Below are 24,534 nucleotides of genomic sequence, written 5' to 3' on the forward strand. Positions count from 1 at the left end.
TAAATAAAGACATTATGTTGGATCATTATGTACTTCTAATTATGTTCATATTAAGAAAAAGTATAATTTGTGGTATATGAAAAGGAAGATGGGGAGAAGAGGAAGAGCAAGTGAGATGAGGAGAGTAACATGAATACTTTACAAATTTTTGGGGGTGCACATAGTAAAAAATGAGGTGCGTTAAGTAATTGCAAAAGTCCAATGCCTGGAAAACACGAGCCGAGGTTAAGGTTTGTCGTCCATGTTCTTCCTCCAAACGATAATAATCAAATACGTATATATATATATATTTATAAAAAAAAAAAAAGCTCCAAGTTCTGTCTCCAATGGCAAGAGCTACTGCAACTACAACAACACCATTAAGCAATCTCACGCGCCCTTCGCACACCAAGCTTTGCCACTTCTCTGCAAACAACGTTCCCTTTTCTATCCAACCCTTTCACTCCAGATTCTACCACAACCACCGTTTAAAGCCCATAATCACCAATTGCGATGGCAAGGTATATACTTTTTTTTGAGTAGTGGCACAATTCTAATTTCACATATGTTTCACTTTTTTCTTTCTTTCTGGGTTGTGAAGCTGAATAGCTCAGGTGGGGGAGAGGCATATGCGATGGATGAAGCGGGTTTTGACGAGTACGATGGAGTTGAAGAGGAAAGCGATGACGAGGATGATGCAGAGAGTAGCGTGGATTTGTTGATCAGATTCTTGCAGAGCATGTTTAAGAAGGTGTCTAAGCGGGCAAAGAAGGCATCTCGCTCTGTTTTGCCCACAGTGATATCGCCCCAGCTCGTGAGTGCCCCCTTTTGTTCTCTGCTTTTAAATCATAAATTTTGTATTTTTATTTTAATTTTTGTAGCTACCAAATTAATGAGTTATGGTTCAGTTTAGTGTACTAGAGATCATGAATAGTTTAATTGTGGGGGGTATAAGATTGGTTTAGTGACGAAGGAAAGGGGAGAGAGATTACACATTCGAATTCTTCCGCTAACAAAAACTAACAACTAACATTTGCCACCGATAAAAAAATGAATAGTTAATTGTTTATATCCCCAATTTATGTGTATAATTGATTGTTGTACACTTGCTTCAAACTGTAGCTTCAGATTTCCTTCTTCCCCCCTCCACCCACCCCAATTAGTTACTCTAATAAAATTTGGCTATGGGATTGTGGAAGGGCAAAATTTAGATGCAATTAGTTAATTACGTGTTTTTGGCTAAGAAAATGTATCCAAGTTTTGGCCTTCTAGTAATTTAAGCTTGTCTAGTACTTTACAGGTTTCAATTTTAAAGATTAGGTGTACTTTTGGATTAGTAATTTGTGATAAAAAAAAAATGAACACAATTACTTCCTAAAATTTAAGCTAAACTAAGCATGCATTGAACCTTATGTCCTGGTTTTCTTTTGATTTCTAGACATTAGGCAAGGTAGTATTTGAATGTGCCTCCAGCTTCTTTTCTGAAAGTTCATGTACTGGAATTAATCTTTGACTGCTTTCTCTTATTTCTTTCCATTCGAATCGGGAAATTCAGGTTTCTTTTGCCGTTGATGGGACTCTGCTACTTGCTTCACTTTCTGTTGTCAAAGCACTTCTTGAGGTATTACTTCTCATTATTGTATGACTTAAATGGGAATTTATGGCTAGTTGAAGTTGAAATCTCAGTTTCTTTTACCTTACGTTTCCTATTATTATTATTATTTTCCCCAGCATTTCCCTGTTATAAACACTGCTTGAATTGAAATATTGAATCAATTATTTTCCTGAGGTGTAAATAAGAGATATAAGGGAAGGTTAACAATAGAGGGTGTGCAAGCAAATAATACCTCTCTTACAGTGACTAGTAGAAAAAAAGCATTCTGCTCATTTCTTACACAACTTGCTACTTGTTTTTGCAGAAATCTTGTATTGAAATGTTATTTGCACTCTTTAATGCACAATGCATACATAGGTAATATTTGACTATAAATTGTAGGTCATCTGCACTCTTGGAGGTACTGTATTTGCTGCAATTCTGGTCCTGCGTGTGATTTGGGCAGCAGTTTCTTACTTCCAGTCAAGTGGGAATAGCTTCAATCAAGGGGGGAATTCCTTTGGTGCTGTTGCCTAAACCTCTCTTCAACTTTTAACAAAAGATGGCTTATGTGAATTTGTAGTCCCAATGATGAAAATGAGATTTGAACATATGATCTTGTATAAATTATTTAAATTTCTTATCACTAACCCGATGGCATATTCAAGATTAGTTTGATGGTAGCTTGTGTTAAGAGTAATTAGCTTGATAGAAATAAGCTCTGTAAATGAGCACTTACACACTATTGCTGTATCTTTTTAAATCAATTAATCATATTGAGTTACTTCTATAGTACTCCTCTTCTATTCTTGGAGATCTATGATCTTTGGCCACACCAATTGAGTATTACTTGCACGTCTCCTCATTTTTCTGATAGTTTGCATATGAAGTATAAGTAGAATTTTCTTGGGGTACACGTATTTTATTTGATTTTCTTAATTATAAATGGTTTATGTATTTGTGCAGATGAATATAGGCATCCTTGGGTACGAATATTTGGAGATTACCACATGGAATTATTATATGCAATTTTATGTTCTTGTCCTAATTATGCAATTCTAATTCCTCTGATTATTGATCTGCCAAGACTGTTTTCTGGAGCTACGATTACATTTTTCAGTGCAACTCGGCTGTATTCAAAATATCAGACTATAATTTGATAGCCGTAAGGATTTAATCCTATATATTCATCCACAGGGCAATAGTAACTAAGTAATAATAATTTCAAAAAAATGCTTAAAAGAAAATGTTAAGTTTTGATATAATTCAATTGACATTTGATGGTACTACTATTGGTAGTGTCTTTGGATATCTGTTGCTAGTCCATTCAAGTTAATCTATTGGGACACATTTTCTCATTTAACTGACTTGGAATGTATGTAAAAATAATTAATAAATCAAATACAAACTAATAATTCTGACTAAAAGCTGTATTCTTTGAGTATCTCTAACACAGTAAGAAGTTATGGATCTTGATATCTTATCATGTCACGTCACGATAGTAATTATTACATTAACCATACAAATCTTATAGATATAAAGTAACTCTCATAAGTTGTCACTTTATTTTTATGGATCTTGAATCTAATGAGTTAATTATTTTTAATAATTAAAAACCAAATCTTATATAAAACCATTTTTGCCCGTGATATCCGCATCATACTTCTCTGAGAGTAAACTCAGCTTAACGATTCTAAACTTTAAGAACATGGCTTTTGGCAGTGAGTTGCTACATCTTTTTATTTCATTCTTGGTGTCATCATGTGCGTGCATGAAAATTATAAAGGTCTGTTAATTTTGCTTTTGATCATTTTGCTTATCATTTCTAAAATTTAAAGTACATGTGACGTGTGGATGTACATATTGGAAAAGTTGGACCTTTCATCACTTGGATTTATCATAATAATATTTTTTCTAAAATCAGTTTCTAGGTTAAGATTGTCCCAAGTGTTTTTAAAAACAGTGTTTAGTTGACGTGTGAAAATTGTTGTCACAGCTGCACATTGTATTCCACCACCAAATGGACGAAATCCATCTTATGCGTAAAGTGCATTAAACCTGAGAGACCAAAACAATTTACAATTAAAACAACACTGTTAAGAAGAAATTAATACTGTTTGATAGGATAGAAATACGCTGAAAGTAAAGGGGATATTAAAAATTGAAGTGGTTTGGTTAATATGAAATAATGGGAAGAGAAATAAAAAGTTAGTAGGTTTCACAAGATACAATTTTGATGGTCAGATGAGATGAGAGAAATAACGTGGAAATTCATTTCAGTTGCGTGATAATTGATTGTTTAAGTTTGAAAGCCGATTATTTTGATTGTGCATGGCGAGTATTAGTGATGTTAAAATCGTTAAATAATCGATTATCTAAGTTAACATAATTGATTATTTGCATAAACATTGCCTGTTATATGTTTTAACATAAGCAATTGTTTGTTTTAATAATCGATTATCATGTATTTTTTATTATTACTTTAACTATTTTTTTCTTCTCTATTCTTTTAAATAAAATACCTCTATTTTTATTATTTTTCTCACTTATTTCAATTTATTTTATTATTTCTCCTTTCCTTGTTTCTATCAACTATATTTTTTCACATATTTCTATCATTACTATGGAACCCATCTTAAATTTTCGTCATTCATAAATATATGGATTTCAATGAAACAAAATTTGTGTAATTACCCCAGTACTTTTATCTGATTAAAATTAACATTTCACCACAATAATTAACGCCAAGTTTAAATGCTGACCTTTATTCTACAGAATTACCAAGGAAAAATTCCAATTTTGATAGGGAAAAAAAGTATAAAAAACATTTTAGATACTGTACCTAAATTTTGTCTCCAGTGAGCTGAAAGTTCCATAAAATAATCAATAGTGTCTCCATTCAACCCTAAATTGTACTATTTGGCAGTCAATAAATAAAAGATATCATTTGTAAACAAGCAGCTATTAAGTTCTTTGTATGCGCTCAAAGGAACTAAAGAACAAAGTTTAACAAAATCACATGGGCTTAATTTATTCAACACAGCTTCACAGACAAACAACAATGTTGATACTATTACACAATATGTAAGCCTTTATGTATTCAGGACAAGCAGCATTCTTTTACAAGAATAATAACTATCATTTTAAAGGTTATGAATGAAGAGTATCAGCATACTAAACTACATATTGGGTAAATGAATTCATTTTCCAACACACTAACAAATGGAGTTGCTTGAGTACTAACTAGTGATCCTGTGGAAACAAACCACAGCTCCATGCCTCTTGTAGAAAACAGGGAATGAGGTGTCTATAGGACTAAACAACAACACCTTGAGTATATGATTTATGGGAGCTCTGATGGAGAGATTAATGATCCTATATGCATTTATTATCAGGTGATGGGATTTCAAAGACTACGTTGCTCTTTCATAACCACCTCCAACCTGCATATGTAACCATTCTGGCGATGAACCTCGGCTATACTCTCTTGTAGCTTGGGAAGCAAACGGCATGCCAGTTGTATCAAATGTTTGCTGATCAAACTGGAACAGCAAGTTTATGTCTCATAAGAACTAAGATTTTGCCACAAGGATGAAAAATTGAACTATACCAATAATTCTGTTTCTTTTGGCTCCAGATTTTAGTTTCAGTGCAGGTTTCTACTCACTTAAAATTTATTTACCCTTTTATTACATAGAACAGTGTTTCCTACCCGTTGCTACCATCAGGGACGGACCGAGGAATGGATCAAAGGGGGGGCCAGAATTTTTTTTTTACATAATTATTTAAATATCTAACTTTTAATAAATAATTATTTAATAAGTAATAGGTTTAAAAAATATTTATTATTAACTTTATGGATAAAACTAGAGATATGATCTACTACTAGAAAAATTTTAAGCAAATATTAACTTAAAAACATATTTTTCTTATATGCTTTCCTTTATTAATATTTTTTTAATTTTAATTTAAATCAAATTTATTTACTTCATGTATCATATATCCCTAAACTATCCAATCCTGAAAAGCACCAAGAAGTATCTCATTTATTTGGAGAAGGGAGCAACTGAAGATTCCACCAAGAATTTACGAAGTGCCAAATTAACAACAATAATCTTATCCTACTAATGAGGTCAGCTATACATAGAGATCAACAATGTCATTTAGCACAGTTAAAGACCAAATCTTCTAAGATTTTAATTAATAAACACGTGCAAATAAATAAAACAATTAATCCAATGTATGCATAGCAGGTTTACTATTCAGTGCTTGTTTTATCAAATGAGAAGAAGATATAACATCATCATAATATAAATGGAGCAGTTTAAACTAATAACCCACCAAAAGACAGTTTAAAATAAGTGGGATTAAACCAGCTTTCTGGTTATTTAGATGACCTACAGTTCAATACAAAGATGCTGCTTAATGCTTACATCTTTAGGAGGAAACACTTCAATTCTGGGGGCCAGTCTTGAATTTACTGCTTCAAGCTTCATTGACAAAAACTGTGACATAAAAGTATAATTGCAAGGCTCAAAAAAAAACAACAATAAAGCATATATAAATTTTCCAAAGAATACCAACACAATTCACACCTCTACTTGCCGCTGAAGCGATTGGATATAATTAATTATCTCATCAAGGACCAATGCTTTCCCAATAACCTGAATCAAAGAAAGTACCACAATTCATAATATCCTTGAAAACACAGTATAACATCACCCATGAGGAACAATTTCAAACCTATTACGAATAGGGTCATCTTAACAGAGACGTACATACACAATTATCCACAGATGACTCTGTTCTTTTTGTTTTCATTTGACAAGTAACACTTGTTTTTTCCTTTCTCTTTTAATGGTAATGCAAATGTACTGAGAACAGAGACAAAACTCAACAGGGAGTAAAACCATACCTTATTACAACCCGGGACTATATCCTGAAGAATTTTCATCCTCTCACTGATCTTTTCGCGTCTAGCCTGTCCAACAACATTCCATCATAAAACTAAGTCAATATAACTCTTAAAACTAAGTCAACTCTAATGCAATATTTCCTTAAATTCCCCCAAAAGACACAATCAGCATAACAGTTTCATTACTTTCTAAACCAACCTTTTCAGGTAACATAAATTCCACATGACACGAGATATTCCGCACTGAAGTAAATTCTTGGTACTCCAATAACGCCTACCCCAACCTTCACCCTTAATTATATAGTTTTCTCCTATTTTTGTTTTAAAAAAGAATCTAATTAAAATGCACAATCACATATTCTCATATATGTTAAATTAGTGTAGACTTGTATACTAGTATTTTCTTTAAAAGTCAAACTAAACTAAAGATGATTTCTATTAATTGATAACATAATTCTCCCTATTTTGTTTTTTTTTTTTTAAATGGATTGAGTTGAATTGTCCTGATAGATAGTGTAACGATATTTTACACAATCATTTAATCGCAAATAGTCATAATTGTCAAATATGATAAGTTTGTTGAAATAAGCATTTAATTTTTATCCATGATCAATGTAAAAATTTGTTAATAATCAATAAAAAAATCATTGTTAGTATGATTTTAATGTAATTATTATTAAAATGGGTGGTAGGAGGAGGTTCCAAGGAAGTAGGAAAATGAAATGACTCACTCTTTCTGCAAGACTGTGGCTATCAGTAGCTTGACCCCTTCTGGCTCGGACATGAATGTAGTCTTGCTTTGGAGGCTCCGAAGGTGGCTTACCACTTTGCTCCGCAAGCTTTCCTGAACTGGTTTCTCCTTCACCTTTCCCACTCTCACTCGTCTTGACCCGTTTCCCATCACCAACACCACCCCCCTCATTCTGCACAACATACCACACAAATCCCAACACCAAAACTTTCAATTCCAACATAAACAAATCACCTAAATACCAATTTAGTCCTCGTAAATAACTTCGTGTCTTTTCAATTTTCATCCTTTAAACTCACAAGACTATAATTGAAAAAGCCCGGACTGTACTTACGAGGACTAAATTCATATTTAACTTTAAGATAAATAATCGTTTTGATTCCCGTGTAAGATGCTACAAATTCGTGCTCGAAAAAATAAAAATTTTAGTATCCAAAATAAAAAAAAATTGACAAATCTATTCATAGGTTAATTTTTATCCGTTAAAAAAAAAAAAAAAGCTTATATGACACATCTAAAGTCAAATTTATCAGCGTCCAATACATTTACTCCGAGACAAAAAAACTATTTATCTTGAAAATAATTATTTATCCTTCAGGCTAAGCATAAGCAAATACTAGTGTAATAAAAAAAGAGACAGATCCATTCTCTATATTGCAACCAATTCTATATATATATATATATATATTATTTAATTGTAGATCATTGAGTGAGGTACCACGGCATTGGTGGTGGAGGCGCCCTTAGCGGATTCCTCCTCCTCGGCCGAGGCGTCGCGGCGCTTCTTCTGGGCAATGCTGGCCGGGTCGCGACCCGGGACGGCGTCTCGGGTCGGATCCGGGGCGAAGTCCGCGAAGCCGTGGGTGAAGTGGGGCCTTCTGAGTCCCAGCTCGTCTGGCGCGTTGGGAGGCGGGAACTGCCAGATCTCTGACAGGTGATACGACGTCGCGTTGGCGCCGCCGTTCATCATCGCCGCCGGATCCATTATCTGTGTCGGAATACTAGAAATTAGTTTGCAGTCTCTCTCAGTGGGAAAGAGAAAGGAAGAAGAGTGGCATTGAAGAAGGGAGAAAGGGAGAACGGAGGGTTGTGCGCAGAGACTAGTATAAGAGTAGTAGTATCTATTTTTCTCACTGTTCTAGAGACACCTACCTCGGGACTCTCAAAAACCAAGTCACTACTCTTTTTCTTTGTTTGTTTTCTCCATTTTATATCATTCATATAAAGTATTTTAACCCATTTATAATCTACAAGTCTTTTTTTCATTTTGGATAATTCATATTTGGAAAAAGTAACTTAGATTAACTGTATTTTTGAAAATTAAGGGTTCTTTATACTATTTTTTATTTTTAAATAAACCATAAATGTCTTTATTATCATTTCATAGTACATATCATCATGACAATAATTATTATTATAATGATTATTATTATTATTATTGACACTATTAATAATATCATTGTGTTTTCAATCACCATCACATTTATTATTATCATTTTTATCATCACACATTCTTTATCTTCATCATCATATGACTAGTCTTACACCATCATCAAGGAAGCTTGAATTAGAAAGAAATAAATTATTTGTGTGATCAATCTAAATTTTACAATTTAAAATTAAAATTTAAAAACTAACCCACACAACTTTGAAGAAAAAAACTGTATGAAACTGAAAAGTACTTTCAGTTATTAAAATTTTCAAAACTTAAAACAAATAATCACACCAAACAAAGACCTTAGCTAAATTAAAACAATCACTACAAGTTGATATATGTACTCCACAGTGGCTATTAATCAAGGCGCACCATGTTTTGTGGGGTTTCACAACTTTAGTTGATTATTATTATTATTATTACAATTAACATATGATTTATGAGAAAGGTTTTGAAATAAAGTACTTGATCGTTGTTTAGATTCGTGGACGTGCACGAGAGACCATTTGTAGTACTATGCTTAAGTATTTGAACAATGAGACTTAGGATTATATTAAGTATGATGATGACACTAGATTAACATGTAAATATTTTTTTAATTTGTTTATGATTTGGATGCGTATTTGAGGCCCACCGTTTAACTAGTCCAGTATGGACCTTATTTGATATTGACACTAAACTTGTCCACTTACGCTGATCCGTTTTGTTTTCTGGGGTTGGGGGTCATCGAATTAATTCTTTGAAGTGTGTTGTACCCTGGATGTCCCCCTTTTGTATAAATAATTGATGGTCCCATCTCATTATTGACAATTGTCATGCAAGTTATGAGAGCGAAAATAGGTAAACGAAAACAAAAGGGTAGACTCCTTATAATAACTTTTTTTTTAACAACTTTTTCTATTTTTTTTGAAAAAATGTAAATTATATTAAACCCAAAATGATACAACAATACACGGGACATACCCCGCAGTTAGAGAAAATCAAAAGTCTCCCTAATACAAGAAGGTCTATATCAAGATGCTAAAACAACAAATGAAACAGGTGCGCTTGTGTATACATAAGAAACTTAATCTTGCTAATAACATCTATTACAGAAATTTGATAATCTTCAAAAATCAGCTTGTTCCTAGACAGCTAGATGCAGTAGACTGTAATTGCTATAATCAGACAACACAATTTTCCTTGAACACCTGATGTGGATATGTCCCTAATTAAAGAGTCAATAATGCGCTGTGAAGAAGTGAAACGCCTGCAGAAAGCAATCAAATCATGAATGTAAGCTCAAACTTGGAGAGATTTTCTGTAAGAAAAGAACAAATAAGCATTTGACTCAGCCTTATTTGAACATAAAGGACAGAGGGAACCCTTTTTAAGGAATAAATGAGTAGATTTAGAAAATAAGGTATAATGTAAACGATTAAATCACAATTTGATCATTAAAGCAGATAAGTAAGTTATCCTATTATTTTTATTTGATATCATCATAATTAGGACCATAGGTTCTCTAATATTATTTTCACCAGTTTCCATCTTTTGAATCAGCTTAGAACTTAATCATACTTAATCGGTTCTTTCAAGAATATGCATGTTCTACGAGGGATCAAACACAGGATTCTTCTTTTACGAATTTAGTGTGTTTAAGGTTATGATTATTGTATTATTATACTATGATGATTTTCAACTTTAAGATTAAATAATTAAAACAATAAACTGAATATATGATCATTCTAGAGAATTGTTTTTCCTTCGGATCCCTTTGTATTTTTATTGCCAAGTTTTGGATTTTTTCATGTAAAAAGTAAAAAAAACAGTGACGTTACGTAAGCGCGTTTGGTTAAGGACTTTAAATGGAGATAATATGCTGTGCAGGTGCGGTGACCCAATTAGACATGAGCACGTGATGAAGAGCATCTAATGAGATTAATTGATATAAATATTATTCAATTAATAATATTGCTCTGCTCCAAAGTCTGAACATTATTATGTGGGTTTGATTGCACTTAAACTTGGTGGAGGAAACGAAACCAGGAATGATTTTTTTTAGGTGGGTGAGAACAAAAAGTTGTGTTTCAAAGTTCAGACACTTTTAAAGTTTAAAGTTATGATTATTCATGCACTTGTGTTTTAAGATGAGGCCTTAGCCGACGACACTATAATATCAAAGGAACTTAGAGAGTAATAGTTATTATGAGCTTTGATTTGAGCAGAAGCATATAATAATGGGTGGAGTTTAACATGCACAAATCACCATAAATAAATAAAAATGATATCGATATGCAGTAAAAATAAAAAAGAATCGTTATCGTAAAACTTACATAATTTTTTCCCGTAATTTCTCATGGGCAGAAAATAAGAAAGATGTGGAAATAACAAATACATCTATATATGATCTAAATAACAATTATTACATTAGAAAAATACAAAAAAAAACATTTGACACAAATATATTTTAATTTTAGCTTTTATTTCTAATTAAATAAGTACTTTTTAATTTTTTTGTAATAAAATTATTTTCTATTATTTTTGTTTTTATTTTTATTTTTCCCTACATTCAAACGGATCATAAAAGATATTCAAACCAATTTTAAAACCCAAACACAAACATTACAAAATCATTAATAAAAAAAACATAAACATTAAAAAAATGTGCAAAAGTACTAAAAAAATATTGAAAATAAATGAAAAAGAAAGAGAGAGAATACAACACTAGCAGCAAGGTGTTTGTGCACTAAATTGACTACTAGGTTAGGCTGTGATTTTAGGTTATAAGTAAAAATGATTTGAATTAAAGTTAATTTGACATGATTTGATAAGAATTGATTCGACCTAAATTTTAACTTTTTTTTTAAGTTCTAATTGAACTTGATTCAAGTTCATGAGCAATTTGATTAAGCTTGTTAACTTGATTGAATTTAAGTTATAATTATTTATTTCATATTATAACAAAAGTAATATGAAATTAATTAAAAATTAATATATAAATTTAATGATATAAAATATATTAATTAATATTCACACATATATATTAATATATATCGAGTTGGTTCATAAACTAAATTTAATGAATTAATCATGAAATTGAGTCTCAAATTATGAACATGTTTAAAAATCAGATGAAAAAATACTTTTGAAGCAAAATAATTTTATCAAAAAAATATTTTATTTTTATTTTTATTTTACTTTTATTCATTAGATTTATATTATAATTTTTAATTTCAATCTAAACATATCCTATGTTTGACTTGATTCAGTTGATTGATAGTGGTACTCTAAGCCATTAGATTAACTACCAATGATATATGGTCTATTCCATTTCATTATTTAATCTAATGGGAGGAGATGGAAGAGAATGAAATACGGCCTATTTCATTTCATTATTTAATCTTATTTTTTCTTTCCTTCTAATTTAATTTGGGATGTACTGGATATAACAACACATTCTAATAATGTATAGCAGTATCTTTATTTTAACCTTAATAAAATGATTAAAATTTACCTTATAAGTGCTGCCACTTGTTTCTGAATTTTTTTTCTTCTATTCCTTTTGTCATGAAGTCAGTAAAAAGAGTAAGATTTCGATCTCTTTAATAGGAACCAAAAATCGAAATGGAGTTCAAATATTCATAATGGAGTTCAACACGAGGTATGAGAAAAATACTATTTAAATGAATGCCGTGAAAATATTAGAAAATGAAATTAAATAAAAAAAATAGGCAAAGAAATTCTTAGAATAAAACATAAATAATTTTGTTCTTTTGAAATATATTTTGTATTATTTTTTAACAGATAAATTTGTTAAAAAAATACCTTATCATTATTAGCTTTAAACTATTGAACACTAAAACATTCACATCCCAACCAATTGCCTTTGTTGTCAATATCTCGGAGGACGTTCTCTGCAATCTGTAGGCCACACTCGTTGACTTCATTAGTAATGGCAGTTGGAATTTACCTCCTTGGATGTAATCCCTTTAACACCGTAATTCCTTGTTTACATATAATCAGTATTTAATCTTATTTTAATTTGATAAACGTATTACTTCCATTTTAATTACTCAAAAACTGTTACATAATTTTTTTAAAAACTTTTTATTAATTAACTCAGAAAGTTGATACCACGTAATAAAAAAAACATATCATTTGAATTTTTTTTTAAAAAGCTTAGTATTGTCTTGCCTAGAACCTTTCATTTAAAACGAGTAAGACAAGATGAAATAAAAAAGATATCTCTAATTTACAAGATATACATATATACATGAGGTAAAAAGTATCATAATATATATGTTTTTCTTGGATAAGGTAATAGGTACAATCTCAAAGTATAACATAAATACATGTAGTGATAAAGTGTGATAACTAAATTTATATATGCTAAAAGTTATAAAGTCTAGGTCTACTAATATTAATATATATATATATATATATATATATATATATATAGAATAAAAGATTCTACACTTAAAGTAGTCATTACTAATCTCAATTCTGCATGTCAAACTAAACCTCAAAAGAAAAATAATGGTGGCGAGAATGACGAATGTGAACAAGACAATGTCTCTGTGATCTCCAAAAGTGCTACTGTCTAATCCTAAGAAATAAATAAGAGTGAATCTTCCAACTTTGTCTAACGACACATATAAGGAATTAAGAAGTCATATACAGTTCTACTAACCATGACAATGTGGTTGTCTATTGGTCTCACTCACATTCAAATTGTTTACATTTTCTAATTTCGTAATCATTTCACATTGGCAAGTTGCCACTAAAATTCCCAGAATTCAATGGTCTTACAACATTCTAGTTTGGATGACTATTGAGAGTATAGCTTTTATCATGGTACAATGGTAGACTCCCACCAATTGATAATGACTCATAGTTAGTCAGGGTTACCAAGTTGGTTCGTTGACATTAGTCACAACTTGGTCTCATCCCAAAGATTCATGTCCTACGATCATTGCCCAAGTATCAACCGTGGTCATCCAACAACTTTAAGGATTGACTACTCAACAATTCTCCTTACTCAGAGTGTCCTTTCTTTGTCACGGTGGGGTTTTGCTACTTTTAGTGTCAAACGATAACGAACTGGCACATGAGCTTGAGACATCTCTTCAAGCTCCATAATCATATCATTTTAAGGACCTATGTCCTCTTCACCACTTTAGGTGAGCATTGTCATTTGACCTTTGTTTTCATGATCTCCAACATATTTATAGCTAGAATTCCCCATGTGACTTTCTTCATCTCATACTTTTCGTGTCTCGTCACGTACTCGTCATTGTACTAAAATTACTATAACGGAGTTTTAGTCATCACAATTTTTATTATTAGCTAAAATTCTAATATATTATAAAAATCACTAGGGTGCCAACCCATATACAATGTATGTGTTCCAACAAAAAATCCTTCATGGTTATATGAATAAGTGGTTTGCAATATTATGGCATTAATATCTCTAAAATACTGAACAACCACCCACTAACTAGCATTAACTACATCCCACCAAATTAGCCATTAACAAATCCCAGAAGTCAAGCCTTCATAATATCAAAACATCACTATGTCCACAACAATAACTATACTCGTTAAGCAAAGCAATGAATCAACATGCATCTAGAATCACTTGTAGAATATTAATCCCCTAAAATATGCAACGAGTATCACCATTTTCCTTAAAAGCCTGCATATCCATATTCCACCCACTAGCAAACCTATTGTGACATCCTCTACCCTGACATACATGTTTATATAATATCATACATGAAAACACAGAATTAATTAAAATGATTTTATTTAATAAACAGAAAAGAGCTCACATGGGTAAAAGGTTCACATTCATGTTAATCACCAAATTAAAAACTTATCGAATAAGGGTATGAAAACATTTTTGGCCCAAAACAAGGTCATCCAATTTTTTTTAACAAAAGGAAACAAGTTGAGCAGCGAAATAACATGTTCAAAATATTATGCAAATAATACTGAAACTCATGTCGCAATGTCACATCCTATCAGAGTATTGTGTTCCCACATCCTCTAGCATGAGATTCTCTATAGTTATCCACCTAACCATCTACTCCCACAAATACAAAGTTTGAGATCATCACAGGATCTAAATATAAACAATATACCGAGAGTGAATTATCACATTCCTAACTAATAGAGAGAAACAAAATAACATAGATATACATATCATATAAATGAAATATAGTTTACTTAAATACAACTCACGTCATTTTCCACCACTTATCGCATGACATCACATCTCAACACTACACGTCTCACACATTTCCATATCATTCATGTACTCAAGAATCAAAACAAGATATCACTCAACCAATCAATATCGATCAATATACAAGCGTTATGCAACAAATATACTAAGACTCAATCCTATATGCAATGTGGTACCATGTCAGTGAAAAATCTCATTGGGCACCTAGGAGTACATGACAAGACAAACAACACACTAGTAAGTCAAGTAACTCTCATTTGGTAAAATCATAAGGAGACCAGTTAGGGTCACTCTATTTTGCAAGAACGCTCTAACCATATGGGATCAACGTAGGCTTCAAGGAACATTCAAACTGAGTGTATTTACCCCTAAGGCCTACACTCTGAAGAGTCTGTCAGGATCTCTCCCTCTTGATTCAGGTCCAACCCAGAAAATATTTTAGCACGCAGACTCTATCTATGAACTATACAAAACACACGACTCCTCAATTTTCTCAAAACAATTTTAACTCGTTGTGCCTCAAAGTGATTAAACTCGTTGGGTTCCCACAGTGGATCTCATCACAATACTCGTCGCGCATTAACTCGTTGCCCTTAAAAGATCTTATAGTCATGTGATTGTACGATTCATAGCTCACAACTCAATGCACACAACATCTTAATACACATGTGTGATCTCATAATTTAATACATACTCAATTTGTCACTTATACATAGTTCATCACACTTTCATAATCCCAAGATAACACGTTATCACGCCTCATGCATTACATATATGTCACACAATAATAATATTAATATGTTATGTTCATATGATTAAACTCCTCAAAAAATTTCACATAATCATATCAAAATCAAAGTAATCAAAATCATAGGTCAAAAACATGAAAACACCAAGAGCACTCAATTTTATCAACCAATTCGCATAAGGACATCAATTGGCCTATCAAACACAACAATCTCGTAATTATAATCATAAAGGAAGAATCACAATACAATTAGCATCCCAAATTAAATCTCAATTTGATCCTCTAACAATTCTTACACATGTTCATTCTAACCCAAAATGCGATAAACTCATCTTTTATCTCTAAGCGGACTCAAGTGTCTAGTCCGGCAACGATAGTAGCATCTCTAACAGTTCCCTAGGATTCCTCAAGATTTTTCTTTGGTTGCTCTGTTAGGATTTTCAAGCGTTAGAAAGAAGGAGAAGGAATTGAAACCTTCATTTCACTGTCTCCATGCAAAGGACGTTTCTCTATCCAAGGACCTTATTTCGCAAATCCCAACGATAAGAGTCTGTGGAAATAAATTCCAAACTTGTTGTTCAAATTTCATGATGATCCAATGGTTAACGAGTCCGAGATTGTAGTTTTACTGGGATAGATTTGAGTGTATGTGAGAAAAAGAGAGAGTTTTGGGAAATGATGAAGGGAAAACGAATTTAAGAGGATGAGAGAGCGTAAAGAATGTAAAACTGACCTAATATGTCTCTATTTATAGTTAGGATACTCTCAGTCTATTATTTACTCTATTTTTCTTTATTTTATTTTATAAAAAGAAACTCAATTTTATTCCCTATCAAATGAATAAATAAAATATCTTTTTTATTTTCTAAGAACATATATTTATTTTATTTACCTTAAAACCATTATTTTAATTAATAAAAAATATTTTCCCTTATTTATTTAATTACAAAATCCTTATTATTTTCCTAAAACGCTTTAATTTTCAATAAAATCATTTTTAGTTTATTTTATGAAAAATGAGATGTTACATCTGTCACCCCAACATACAAATCCTAGGGTTAATGCACCATTGAGCAAAGCAAGCTTCAGAAGCAGCATAATAATTTTGAATCCAAGACCATGCTTAGAACAAGATCTACTACAAAATTTCATGATGGTCGAAACTTTTTCCATTAAAGATCATATTGTTTCTCTAATTCCATAAGACCCAAGTGATGACTACCAATATACATCTAGCATTAACCAATTGGTTCACATAAAAAAGCACATGTTGGCTAAAATGCATATTACCACATTTAGGCAATGTGGTTTTAATCTATAACCAACTATACCATCTTTTCCAAATGCCCTCCACACGTGGACGACATAACAAAACATGGTCCAAATTTTCTTCCTCAACAACACAAAATAGGCATTGAACACTAGTCACACCTAGCTCAATACCTTTTCTCCTCAAATTAACCCTTGTTTGGTAATTTGTTTTTCATCAATTTGCACAGAAATACATGAAACTTTGGTGACACCAACAAATTCCATATTTGTACAAATACCTCATCTAAATCAAGCATTGCATCAAAATTGTTCACTGTCAAATATGCAAAGTGAACCGTGTAAGACTTGGAATCACTATGCAACCATCTCTTTGTGTCCAAAACATCCTTCACCAAATGCACCCCTAACATTTCCTTTTCAAAACATTCCATCATTGTTTTTTCCCACTCAAACCACTCTGTCCTCCAACTCAAATTTCACTTCCTACCCTCTATACCCCATTCTCTAGTCAGCACAAGTACTCGCACCCAAGTCCATGTGAAACTACCACAAACAAAATCATAATGCTAACAATTTCACACTATGGTTGAAAATCAATTGTATCATACAAACAATCACATGCACATACAATTTTTAGTACTTGAGGTTCACACTCCTCCTAGTCTTCAATACAGTTAAATTAAAATAAATACATTGCATGCATAAATTAACATTTTCCCAAAATTTACACTTTTGGGGTCCTCCAATTAACTTGAAATAGTAAATCAACATTTCCTCATAAGCCATATAAACAATTTATACACTTAGCAAAAATAACAATTTCATTTCATGATTAAAGAAGGAAAACTCCAAATCCTAAACTCCTAGAAAAACAAAACAAAAAATGCTCCAATTAAAATTAGTAAAGGATTTTCAAGCAATAAGGTGACACTTAGCTTGAGTATTCATTTTCAAATTTTCAAGATTTAGAATACATGTATCGAGAAGAAAGTACTTTAAAGTACCACCATATTTTCACTTTTTTCAAAAAATACTGAAAACATTGATTTCAAAGGTATACATTTTTCTAACCTTTCCCAAAACAAGATTTAGTTGTACTTTTTTCAAATTGAAGCTAATAAAATTATCTTTTTAATAAGGTAAAATTTGCACCCAAAATCATTTGGTCACATTTTTCGAGAGGAGAACACCTGGGCAAATAGGTTGATCTCCCATGGCACTAGTATAGATAAGTTTTATTGATGGGATTTTATACCAACTTTTATCACAATTTTTTTTGTATAGGATAGAAAAATCTTTCCTGTTATAGATTATACAAGAACTTTGTTTCGGCTTCTTTTGGGTCAGGCTCTATTCCCCCAAGCTCCTATTTTTTTCTTTTTCTTCATCTATTAATGGATATAGGGTTTGTTGTTTGGGCTTCTATTTGTTGTGATATCAACCTAGTTGGGATAATCTCTTTTTGCTTAAAAAAATCGCTATATATTGTACCTCTTGTATGCAATTTATATAAAATTGATGAACTTAATGTCTTAATGTATACCCACACCTTGAAATTCTCTAATTATTATCTTCCCACTACTAGAAAAAAACTTTTCTAAGACGGTCAAAAAGAAGATACAACGACAGTCGTTGATTGTCATAGAAGCCGATGTCATGGAAAGTTAAACCTTTCAACGACGGGTCAAAAATCACCGTCTTAGAAAGGGATCAACTTTCAAATATGGTGCTTACATTAAAGACGGTGCTTACATCAACATCGTCTTTAAGGGTGCTTACGTTAGCACCGTCTTTGAATTAAATATTATTTTTAGTTATTGATATTTTTCCTGAATGATATCCCATCAGAAAAAATAAAAATAATTTACGTTAGCATTGTAATTAATATTATTAGTAAAACTTATTTATTAAATAAATATTTAAATGATAGATTAAATGAAAATAAGATGTTCACAAATTATTTATATTTAATCTATCATTTAAATATTAATTTTATAAATAAATTTTAATATTAATTACAAGAGTGTAACAAAATAAAAATTCTTAAGACAATTTCATACAAAATACAACTTATTATAATTTTTTATATAAAGTTATTATAATTCCAATGACAAAATCCTAAATTAAATAATGATTTTTCTAGAAAAGTTCAGAGGACCAGGTACCTTGTCTTTGACAGGATCGATGATATTATCTCTTACAGCATACACAAAGAAAAGCTGAAAAAACAAAAAAAAACACTACATTAAACAAATATTTAAAAATTCCACAAATTCATATTTATAGATTTTAAACTGAAATTAAAAAAAAACCTACATGAAACTAACTAATCTAAGTCATCAAATATTTGTTAAAGAAGTAAGAATGAGAGCAAATAGCAGTGGCAAATCATACCGAAGAAAAACTAGTGAAGAGTTCGACTCAAGACTAACTTAAGAGATTTTTTAATTAGGATTTTGTGTTGTTAGGATTGTGTGTAGTTAGTTACACTTTGTTAGATTTTAGTTATCATTGTGCCTCTATAAATAGCTAATCACTTTCTTTTTACTTTCTTTTGTAATTAACTTTTCTATACTTCTATTTCAATCAATGAAACATTTTGTCTAGTTCAATAACAAAATTCTATTTTTCTTTAAAAATAAAATTCCAATATTGCTTGTAACAACCAGTATCAAGAATCGTAGAAAGTATCTAAAGTTTTAAAACACTTATAGTTACTATTAGTGTGAGCAATCCTAGCTAATGGGATAAGATAAGACTTTGTTGTTGTATCAGTGTGAGCAACCTTATTCCTAACAAGCAAATAAGTAAACTACAGAGTTTGTTTAATGCATAGCTTAAGAAAATTATAATTATCCCACATAATTCTTGGGGAAGTATCCATGCTCAATCTATTGGTAGAATAAGAATTGAACATGCAGGGACCATGCAGTCTCGAGATAGGTGATGACTTGACAAAATAAAAAGAAGCACAAAAAGGACTAAACTAATATGAAGGTGTTTATTCATATGAAATATTTGAGCAAAAAAATGTTTTCCTCTTTCTATGGATTGGCTGCTAGGTGAGAGATCCATTAAGTGGAATACTTTTTCGCTAGCCCCAACCGATTGCATCAAATTGGATATATTGTCTCCCACCCACCAGGTAGAATAAATTAACCATTCACTGTATAATATAAACTTGGTAAGTTTCTCAACTGTGATATGACCCGCTAGAATAGACATTCCTCCAAATAGCACAGCGATAACCTATGAGATTTAATGTTTCAATAAAAACACAAGTCAATATTAAAGGTTTAATTAAACTTCAAAAAATTTATCGATTACAAATCCTAGCAGACTTTCTTCCAAGAGTAAAATTATAGGCTTAAAGGAGAAAAAAATGGAAATAAATAAATTAATAAAAACTGATAAATACGTGATTTAAGAAACCCTTGGCTAACCTGAGTTGAATGATAAAGAATGTTAAAGCTAAAATTCCAAACTTCATATGCAGCACTTTGTCGCAAGCTTATGTTAGCTAATTTCTCCAGCCACCACTTATACTTGCAGATACAAATGGACAACATGCATGAGAATACAACAAAATAACAGGAATGAAAATATAATAAATATCACATAATTGTAATAGCATCATCACCTTCCATGTTCTTCTTCTTCTGTTCCATAAACTCGCACAATTCTAATAAGAGAGAATGTCTCTTGGGCTACCTATGAGAAAATTTTCATCACAATTGCATTTAGGAAATATAAAATGAATTAAAGTATAAGGTATCTTATTCTACATCATTTGCAGAAGCAGTGACTTCTTGGATCAACCTTGCTGCCTTTTTCTGGTACCTATGCAGAAATATATGACCAAATCAATACCAGTGATATAAAGGAGACAAACAAGGAATGAGGTAGAAGCCTAAAAGGAAACACAAGCATCAAAATTTATTTTTTATAACAACTATAAAGCCTTATCCCACTAGGTAAGGATAAGGCAAAGATTCCTTTAGCTTTTACAGAGTGACATATTATATAGAAATGACAATTATTTAGAGTCAACTAATTGAATTAATTAAGAACAAGTTGACATGATGGGAATTGATGCATATTATGGTTGATATTTTCACCATGAGACATGTTGCCTCAACTAGTCAATCAAGAGCTTACCTTCCATAACGTAACATAACTGTTGCTAATATGGAGCATACCACCAATGTAGATAAACCAAGTGGCCAAGATAAAATCAACAAGTAGATTAATGAACCTTCCCCCTAACAAGATGAGAAAACCCAATTCAAATGGGTCAAGCCAAAGATTTGTTACATAGAAATTAATTCAACAAGAAGAAATTAGCACATATTAAGTCTAAGAATTAATAAAAGTAATATAGTGGAAGAAATCTTCTACTGTTAAAGCCAAGCTACTACAGAGAGCTATTTTTCTCCATTCAGAATTATCATAATGTTTTCAATGATCACCCCCAGTACCCAACATTCCCACCTATATACTACCATAAACTCCAAATCATTAACAACCATCTTCCTTTATTTCTCTCTCTATCAACTTAGCATTCTGCCATTCCTTCCTTTATTCTTCCTAGTGTAAACTCTCCAAACCATGAGGCCATGTGCCAACTGATGTAAGCAGCTGATCCTTGGGATCTAATCACCCATTTTTGGCCGTAAGAGATAATGAACTAAATATGAACTTACATAGATTTCAATTGCTAATCTAATAAGTGGGGCAATAACATTATTGTTCCCTCAAAGAAAAAACAAAAAATTAACATTTTCTCTTTAACTATTATAATTTCATATTAGAAAAAAAAAGATTGGAAAATAAGAGGTCTCCACCTCTTAAAACAGCAAAGAAAATTAATATAGAAATTGTTGTCTATCAAATTAGTGAAAATTCGAAACATTCTCTTTGAAATTAAGTGAGAAAATGCACTTACTCCCACAGAACATCACCAACTAGCATCCAATCTCCATCCTTGTCTTCATAGATAAGAACATATTTTGAACCATGAAGGAGATCCATCAATCTACTTTCACTTAAATTTTCCCGACTAGAAACCCCATATGAGCCACATTGACCTAAACTTGTTAATAAAACATAATCAGAATAATACATGCATATTATTCAGTTATATGAGTCTATGCCATTGAAACACTATACAAACAAATTCATGCCACCAACCAAAAGCTAAACATAGGAACTTACTGAGTGTAAAACAACTAAACATCTTTTCAAGTGCCAAAGAGAGGTCCTTGTAAGTGGTAAAACTATTCAGATCCACTTTCCTTAAGTATGGGGAGCCTTCCATGTTGACTTTAACATAAAGGCATCCAGACTTGGCTTCTGCATTAGCAGCAACATCATTCTTCTGAGGCTGAGAAGCCATTGAGTTCTTCCTGAATGAACGGATTGGTGGCCATCCCACAACTTGCGCCCTGATTCACATAATAACAATTCATTATTTAATCACTCTATTATTGGCACCAAATTCATAAAAACTTTCAATTTTCAGAGCCAGTGATTAAATTCTTCTAAAAAAAGGAATCTAGCTAATAGAGATTTGTATCCTTATCTATAAGGTCAAAATCTTTCAGCATCAGGATCAGAAATCACAGAAAATGATAATTGGAGGAGCTCAAATCCCAAATCACATACCATAACAACAAGATCATAGACAACCAAGACATAGGAGAAAAATAATGGAACAAACAAAGTAACTATACGATGATTAATAACATAGAAGGAATATCCTCTAAATTACAAAGAACACAAGTAATAACACTTTGTTTAACGCTTGAGGCTAACATGAGAGTAATCAGCAACAGGTTGAGTTGATTCATTTAAGTTTAAATTCCAACTGATAAAAATATAAACAACAACAACAAAGCAGGTTTATCCACTAGCTAAGGTTCAGTTACATATTAGGCTCGATTAAAGACTAAACAAAAAGAGGGGAAAAAAAGGAACTTTCCTCTTCCCCTGAATCATTTGCATGCCTACCCAATCACTCAACACGAAAAGAAACATCTTGCTCCCAACTAGCTAAAAACACATAGAGAAACTATAAGCACTAAATAGAGACAAGACAAATAAATAAAATACTTTCATGAAGGCATAACCAACATCAACTACCTAATAAGCCAAACAAAAGTAGACAAGAAAAACTAAATATGAAACACACACAAACACAGTCATGTAATACTACATATCAAGGAGAAAGTGAAGTAAAGTATTTACTTTGCAGTTGCAACAGAAATCTGGGGCTTATTCTCATGTAATGGTTTTGGAGAGTGTGGAATAGTTTCCCTGAGAACAGAAGCACCCAAAGCAGTTGGTTGGTTGGTGCAGTCTGTTGCAGTGAAAGTGACAGACTTGGCAACACTAACAGGAACAACACCCCTTGAAGTTGGACAAAACAAGGTAGCAACATCTTTTTTCAGATCCACCACCATTCCATTTTCCATCAATGGCATCAAAGAAATAAAAAAATTGATCAATTTAAAAGTAAAAAACAAAGACTAAACAACATAAGCACACGCTTTCGGCTAACAACAAACTGGAATCAACACTGCTAGGGTTCATACCTTTTAAGGAGTTGACAGATGAAGTGGTCTGTCGTATCTTCGAACACCTTCAACTCAGAGACGACCCAGGCTAAGCTTTAGTGAGAGACGACTTCGAGGCTGACGTCAAGCACAACTGTGAGAATGACCTTCGAGGGTCACAAATGTCAAGCACATCAGGGTCATGTGGAAGACAAACGGAAAACATGTGAGCTAATGCATTGAATACAAACCTTCGAGGTTGATACAGAGCCACAACTATGCCGACAACGATGAACGAAAGCTTTCAAACAACCAGCCCGAAAATGCGCGCGCGACAACCTTCAACTGAGGACACCTTGTTAATTATTTTCTGATTTGGGGAAAAAATTTAATTTAATAAAAGTTTATTATTCAAAGACGGTGAGTATGGTAAACTCATCTTTGTAAATTGTTACAACTACAACGGTCTGAATAAAGCTGTCATTGTCATCATATAAACCTGCTTTCCAAATCGGTTATTCAACCACCGTCGTTGTATGAAGTCCTAAAAATTACAAAATTACCACCGCGATCCTTCAACGACGTTTTTTCAGGCATCGTGATTGTTACTGCGTGTGGTAAATTCATAAAAATGTATTAGTGTCCTTATTACTGAATAATCACCACTAACACAATAATTTCTCATTTTTTATTCTTTTAGATTCCTTGGGAGACAGAAGCTTGAGTGCATATCGAGTCATCGACTCAGCCTTCTATCGACTAACAATTATTTTTTTTGTAAGTATTCCTATTACTTAGAATGACTTCAACCCAATGATCCACGTCGCCCGATACACCACTGCATCAACTAAAGTTTTACGTGTGAAATTCTTACACAATGTCATTTTTTTTCATGCACGATTTCAACCTGTTTATAAGTGCATCAGTTAATTGTAAGAAAAACCTGCTTTGAAGCTGGCATTGATGGAAAAATAAATTGACAAAAAAAAAATTATTCATCAAATGCACTAGAGAATCCTCTATATATTCCTGTAAAAAGAAAAGATAAATGGCAATG

At 31.9% G+C, this 24,534-nt stretch overlaps 2 protein-coding genes, 1 long non-coding RNA gene and 1 pseudogene across 3 annotated transcripts; 1 reads left to right on the top strand and 3 right to left on the bottom strand.

The window, feature by feature from the left end:
• The first annotated feature begins 290 nt into the window (after nucleotides 1-290).
• Nucleotides 291-2,368, top strand: LOC114410557 (protein SHORT HYPOCOTYL IN WHITE LIGHT 1-like). The gene is made up of 4 exons (XM_028374540.1): nucleotides 291-500; nucleotides 581-793; nucleotides 1,535-1,600; nucleotides 1,976-2,368. Exons 1-4 carry the CDS (start codon nucleotides 327-329, stop codon nucleotides 2,108-2,110), a joined length of 588 nt encoding a protein of 195 aa, XP_028230341.1. The 5' UTR covers nucleotides 291-326; the 3' UTR covers nucleotides 2,111-2,368.
• A 2,210-nt stretch (nucleotides 2,369-4,578) lies between these two features.
• Nucleotides 4,579-8,429, bottom strand: LOC114410566 (transcription factor BHLH094-like). The gene is made up of 6 exons (XM_028374543.1): nucleotides 7,958-8,429; nucleotides 7,220-7,411; nucleotides 6,489-6,554; nucleotides 6,169-6,237; nucleotides 6,007-6,078; nucleotides 4,579-5,115 (listed from the first exon to the last, which is right to left on the bottom strand). Exons 1-6 carry the CDS (start codon nucleotides 8,222-8,224, stop codon nucleotides 4,987-4,989), a joined length of 795 nt encoding a protein of 264 aa, XP_028230344.1. The 5' UTR covers nucleotides 8,225-8,429; the 3' UTR covers nucleotides 4,579-4,986.
• Nucleotides 8,430-20,561: 12,132 nt separating this feature from the next.
• Nucleotides 20,562-21,179, bottom strand: LOC114406059. Its single transcript, XR_003665344.1, has 3 exons — nucleotides 21,082-21,179; nucleotides 20,709-20,763; nucleotides 20,562-20,634 (listed from the first exon to the last, which is right to left on the bottom strand). It is a non-coding gene; the product is annotated as an uncharacterized LOC114406059 (long non-coding RNA).
• Nucleotides 21,180-21,864: 685 nt separating this feature from the next.
• Nucleotides 21,865-23,409, bottom strand: LOC114406540 (annotated as a pseudogene).
• Between the last annotated feature and the right edge of the window lie 1,125 nt (nucleotides 23,410-24,534).

This window comes from Glycine soja, chromosome 1, assembly GCF_004193775.1.
Source record: "Glycine soja cultivar W05 chromosome 1, ASM419377v2, whole genome shotgun sequence".
Lineage (NCBI taxonomy): Eukaryota > Viridiplantae > Streptophyta > Magnoliopsida > Fabales > Fabaceae > Glycine > Glycine soja.